At 49.7% G+C, this 6,000-nt stretch overlaps 1 protein-coding gene across 8 annotated transcripts in view; it reads left to right on the forward strand.

The window, feature by feature from the left end:
- PRAS40 (Proline-rich Akt substrate 40 kDa) overlaps positions 1-909 on the forward strand; it is a 111,448-nt gene extending 110,539 nt beyond the window's left edge. For all 8 annotated transcript variants that reach the window (XM_077660796.1, XM_077660799.1, XM_077660798.1 and 5 more), the window contains one exon: positions 674-909. In XM_077660796.1, the coding sequence (XP_077516922.1) occupies positions 674-802 (129 nt within the window). In that variant the 3' untranslated portion in view covers positions 803-909. The remainder of the gene's footprint in view (positions 1-673) is intronic.
- Positions 910-6,000: the final 5,091 nt, after the last annotated feature.

Raw genomic sequence — 6,000 nt, forward strand, 5'->3', positions numbered from 1 at the left:
AAAGGAAAGAATGGTTGCCTTCCATGTGACGCACGACTACTGCGTTGTCTGCTCTCGTACACATGCTGTATGTGCATACCAGTGCCTGTCGAAATGCAGGCAAATTTGGTCGGCACTACGTTGTGCTGAAAAAAGCCAAGCGAGCAAGGGACGACACCAAGTTCTGAAAACAAGTGGCTCGCACTTGAGCCGATCTTCCTTCCTTCGCGAGAATGCGATTGTATTATCGGGCCGCCGCTGCTTATCTGCAGCTGCAATCTGTAGCCATGTGTGAGGAGGGGAGGGGGTGCGGTGTGCTGCTTATCAACAGCTGCCACCAGCTGCAGAGCGTGAGGGGGATTTCCTGGTTCTGTGCATTGATATAGCAGCAGCTCAAGGCCTGCACCAAGAGGGATGCGACAGGGCTGTGTAGCAAAAATGCAGCCACACTGTAGCATGCCTGATATCTCTTTTGTCTTGCTTTTTTTTTATTATGGTGCCACACTTAGGTTTCGATTGTAAGTTGTCCCCCCACTTCAGATTTTCAAATTTAAAAAAATAGGTCGACTTACAATCGTGTAAGAAAAGGTAGTTACACTGGTAGTCATGGTGATATTTTTATCTTTCTTGCCCGGAAATGTCCACACTGATGTTAAAGCCTTACGTGCGCTGCTCCCCCCATTTTTTTCTGCAGTTTGCTGTGGATCACGACCGAATCGGTGCTGACATTGAAGCCCTTGCACGCAGTGTGTGCGACGGCACCGAGATGTTTGGAGACCTGCCTCGGCCCCGGCTGAACTCGATGCAGAGGCCCCTGTTCTGACTTAGAAGAGTGCCATGCTACCCTCCCGAGCGAGAATTGCTGTTGCTCCGGGTGCAGCCTTATTAAGTGTTATTGTGCGCAAATAAGAAACTATCTCCACTTTCTCATCCATTTTCTTTTTTGTCTCAGAAGATGCGAGCCCCATTACGTGAAGAACCACAACAATAGCCGAAAGATACACTGAGGACAAACTAAACTCAGCCTGTATTGATGGATCACCATGCTTGAAGGTCAGGGGGCACTTTCACTGGAAACAGAGCTTTAATTTATAGCCTAGAAAATCTCATAACATGAAATGGGCATTGCAGTATAAGAGTAATTACTCATTGGCACCCAGGAACAGCCATATGGCTACAGAAGAAGGCTGTACAGCTTCCACAGAAGCTTCACAGTTGACGAAAAATTCGTCCTGGTCCAGTTTTCAAAACCGGGAACACCACCTCATTGGAGCAGTCGCTCTACCAACTGAGCTCACCGGGACAATGGTATATGGTAGGGCAGGAGCAAATTGATCAATAACTCAAAGTGGGAGCAGTGTTGGTCAAATGTTTTGGAGGGTTCCTTCAAGGAGGAGTAGATTTATGATAAGGGAGTATTACTCATTGGCATCTACCCAAGTGCAGCCATACAAGGGAGGGCAGCCATAACAAAGGAAAGCTATATAGAGCTTCCAAAGAAACTTAATAGTTAAATAAAAAATACTCTCTCGTTACAGATCTCCTCAACCCTGAGGGATTCCCCTAAAGAAAAATGACCAGCAGGTGTTGCAAAGCAAACTATGGTGGCTCACGTTAAGGCAGTTTTTCAGGCTCAGATCTTTGGCACTAGCAAAGTCTTTTATATTTCTTAGTGAGCCAGCACAACGGCACGAGGCCAAAAAGGAGAGGACGGGATGAGACAGAGCGCTGAACTAATAGCAGATAGTTTGTTCAGGATGTCATTGCTTTTATAGACGCCCTCAACAACAACAAAAAAAACTTGGTACAGCAAGGTTTATTGCTCTAAGCAAGCAGGATTTGTACATTCTAGCGGATCTAAGAAAGCAAGCAAGAACTCTTGCTGTTTACTCGAAATAGCAACAGATGGGGTGCTTACAAATGTCGCACCAAGCCTCCTAATCTCGGACGCGTTGATGATTTCTCAGGTAAGCTGATCTTTGTTTTTGGCCACAACTTGGCTTTTTTCATACACTCATTGACAATTACAGCCACAGCAGTGAATACCGATGCTTTTGCCGGCATTCTTGACATTGTTGCTTTGCTCCCTCAGCCTGTCATTAGGACAACGACCAGGTTGGCCGACATGAGAGCTGTCGCAAAACAAAGGGATCGAATATACAACGTTATCTTTGCAATTCACATACTTTTTCTCATGCTTGCAGACATGTAGAGCTCGAACGTTCTTTTGTAGCAGGAGCTACACCAGGCTACCAGTCGAGCATTTCGCGGTACAGGCGAGACGCCAGCTGTGCGCATGCGCCGTTACCATGGCAACCGGGGACGAGGAGTGGGTGTGCCACGTAAGGACAACGCAGCGAGCCATGGAAAGAAAAATGATAGGTGTAACGTTAAGAGAGCGGAAGCGGGCAGAGTGGGTGAGGGAACAGACGCGGGTTAATGACATCCTAGTCAAAATCAAGAGGAAGAAATGGGCTTGGGCAGGGCATATGTAGTGCGAAGGCAAGATAACCGCTGGTCCTTAAGGGTAACGGAGTGGACTCCAAGGGAAAGGAAGCATAGCAGGGGGCGGCAGATGGTTAGGTGGGCGGATGAGATTAGCAAGTTTGCAGGCAAAGGGTGGATGCAGCTGGCAAAGGACAGGGTTAATTGGAAAGACATGGGAGAGGCCTTTGCCCTGCAGGGGGTATAGTAAGGCTGATGATGATGGTGTATGCGGGAGGCAAGTTGTGCGCATGCGCCGTTACCATGGCAACCGGGGAGGAGTGGGTGCACCGCGCGCTTTGTCGTTTCCCTCCGTCCGTTATCCTTTCCTTTACGGCGCGGTTCGGGTCTCCACCGAGATATGTGAGACGGTTACTGTGCTTTGCATGCTCGCGGTGCCATCCGGCATGACGTCACACCGTGTGGCTCACCGCCGTTTGGTATGACATCACACCGCGTTCATCACCCGAACCGTGCGTTGTCGCATGCGCAGCATTGCGTATAAAAAGCAGAGATGTAATCGGCGGCTGTATCGCAACGCTTGATATGGATGCACAGTGTATCGTACATGATACGCATGCGCTGTGCGTACCAGCCCATCCCGAACCGACCGCTGCCGTTGACGCGAACACGTGCCTACATCGACCTGCCCTATAAAACCGAGCAGCTGCCATCAATAAAGGTTCATTCTGTTCTTGCGTGACTTGGTCGTTACATGGTGTCAGAAGTGGGATCCGAACCCACGACCTCCGAATATCGCGTCCGGTGCTCTTACCAACTGAGCTACGGCGACCGGAGAACGACAATGTTTTTTTACGCAGGAGGGCCTTGAACTCGGCCTCACACAGTGTTTGGATTTCAAGGCGCGGGCTCCTTTCCCAAGCTTTAAAGGAATAACTTTTGGGTGTGAAAAATTTCACTATTTCGTTTACGGCCGAAGAATTGTTATCGAGACGGACCACCGCCCCCTCCTAGCAATTGCGTCGAAAGGAATCGGCGATATGCCACCACGGCTTCAGCGTTTTTTTTTGCGCTTGTGCAAGTACGATTATTCCCTTCAATTCGTACCAGGGAAAGAGCTGCTGCTGGCCGATATGCTGTCAAGGGCGTCACCCAAGAAACCACTGGACATCACAGCCTCCGAAGACGAAGTAGAAGTTCATGCGGTTGGAGTGGTCACGGACATGGTGAGCAGAAAAACACTTAATCGACTTGTGGAGGCCACGGCAAACGATCCGGATCTACAGTCGGTTATACGGTACATAACAGCCGGCGGTAACCTGGTTGGCAGCATGAAATCATTTGCGGCGGAATTGTCCCTGATTGAAGGCATTGTGTTTAAAGGCACTAAAGTAGTCGTCCCAAAGTGTATGAGGGCGGAAATGCTTCAACGAATACATGAGGGACATTTGGGCCTGAATAAGTGTAAAGCAAGAGCTCGACAGCTAGTGTTCTGGCCCGGACTCAACTCCGATATCGAAACGATGTTAAAAGGTTGCACAGTCTGCCGGAAATATGCGTACCAACTTCAACGCGAGCCATTTCTGATGCGCCCAACACCACATTACGCGTGGTACAGAGTCGGCGTCGACATCTTCCAGCACGGTGGTAGTTCCTACTTGTGCGTGTATGATGCCCTATCGAACTTCCCAGAGGTTGAACGACTCAGCGACACAACAGCCCGCACTGCCATTGACAAATTGAGTGGGATCTTCGCCCGTTACGGGATCCCTGTGGAAGTTTGCAGCGACAACGGTCCCCAGTTTTCCTCTCACGAATTTGCTGTTTTTGCATCCAGGTACGAGTTCAAGCACATTACGTCGAGCCCTGCATTTCCACAGTCTAATGGACTTGCCGAGAAGGGTGTTCAAATCGTAAAGAAAATCCTGAAAAAAACGCAAGAGACATGGGAAGACTTCTGGCTTGACTGCTTTCCTACCATTCGACTCCGTTGGAGGATGGTCGTTCGCCGGGTGAGCTCCTGCAAGGCAGAAGACTGCGTACGCGACTTCCCGACTTCAGCCAACAGCCAAAAACAACAGTCTTCAAACGCCAGCCGCTCGACACCGGCGCAAAATCCCTACCGGCCCTCCGGAAAGGAGAAGTGGTTAGGATCCGTCACAAACAGTGGACTCGCAAAGCGCAAGTACTGGGGCCGGTAGCGCCGCGGTCATACCAGGTGCTTACCGAAGATAACAAGCTGCTTCGCCGCAACCGCAAGCATCTAAGTGCGACGTTGGAACCCTTCGAGAGCAACGCACTCGGAAGTGACGAGTCCGAGAGTGAGTGCGAGCTCGTCGACGAGCAGGGGCCCAGTCCAAGAAGAGTAGCTGCTGCGCCATCTACGGACGAACACACTACACCAGCGGTGAGGCGGTCCACCAGAAACAGGAGGCCGCCAAACAGGCTTTACTACGATCGCAACTTTAACCAAGTGAATTCGTGACGCATTCCCAAGATTCAATAAACAAAGGAAGATGTATCGTACATGATACGCATTCGCTGTGCGTGCCAGCCCATCCTGAACTGACCGCGGCCGTTGACGCGAACACGTGCCTACATCGACCTGCCCTATAAAACCGAGCAGCTGCTATCAATAAAGGTTCATTCTGTTCTTGCGTGACTTGGTCGTTACACACAGAAGGAGAGTCCAGCCGCTGCTAAACGGCGGTATAGACAAGAGAACATTAACTCTTCTGATCCTGAGGTCGTCACCTGGCAGTTGGCTACTCAACAAAGAGAGAATGAGCGTCAGAAGGCGAAGAGAGCAGCGGAGGCGCCCGAACAGAGAGAGGAACGTCTTGCCAAACAGAGACGGCAGAGTGCCGAGCGCAATAGACGCCGCATAGCCGCCGAGATGGAGCCTATGGAAGGCGTCGGTTAGCAGCAACCATCCGAAGAGGATGTGAAAGCCCGTCGTGTGACTGATACCACACCATTCGAGTTCCCGAAAGTTCATCTGCAACCCGGACATTTCAAGCGGACATACAGTGCCAACAACAAGCTCAGCCAGTGAAACGTACCTCCCGCTACGTTTATCCTGGCATAGTGTAGCTAAGCCACTGCCAATTTTTTTTTTCAGGAGCATTTGCACATGCACATATATTCCTCAATCTCGCAGGAATTGAAAAAACATCTACTCCAGCTCTTTTTCCTATTTTCAAACTATGGGATGGAGCATGGATGTTAGGTATTACAGACACATTCTTTTCTTGTTCACTTCGGTTGACTGTTGTGCCAACTTTCAACTTTTCAAACATTTCATTCGCTACTGATGCTAGAATGTTGAGAGGCTATCCTGCAGTAGCAGGCCTCTCTAACCGACATGCAGAACTATAGACAGTCCTACGGGTACATGATTCTTCATGGCATTGTTGAAACGGGACTCAACTGTGTGCCGTTTTTGCAGGTTTTAGAGTGGAAATAGCTGTACAGAAGCTATAGGCACAGGACCGACACACATGTACACCAGTGAAGTACAAGGTCATGTCAAGAAACCTAATGCAGTCATTAAGAGTTGAGAGGCACTTCCTGTGT

The sequence above is a fragment of the Amblyomma americanum genome, chromosome 4, assembly GCF_052857255.1.
Source record: "Amblyomma americanum isolate KBUSLIRL-KWMA chromosome 4, ASM5285725v1, whole genome shotgun sequence".
NCBI lineage: Eukaryota > Metazoa > Arthropoda > Arachnida > Ixodida > Ixodidae > Amblyomma > Amblyomma americanum.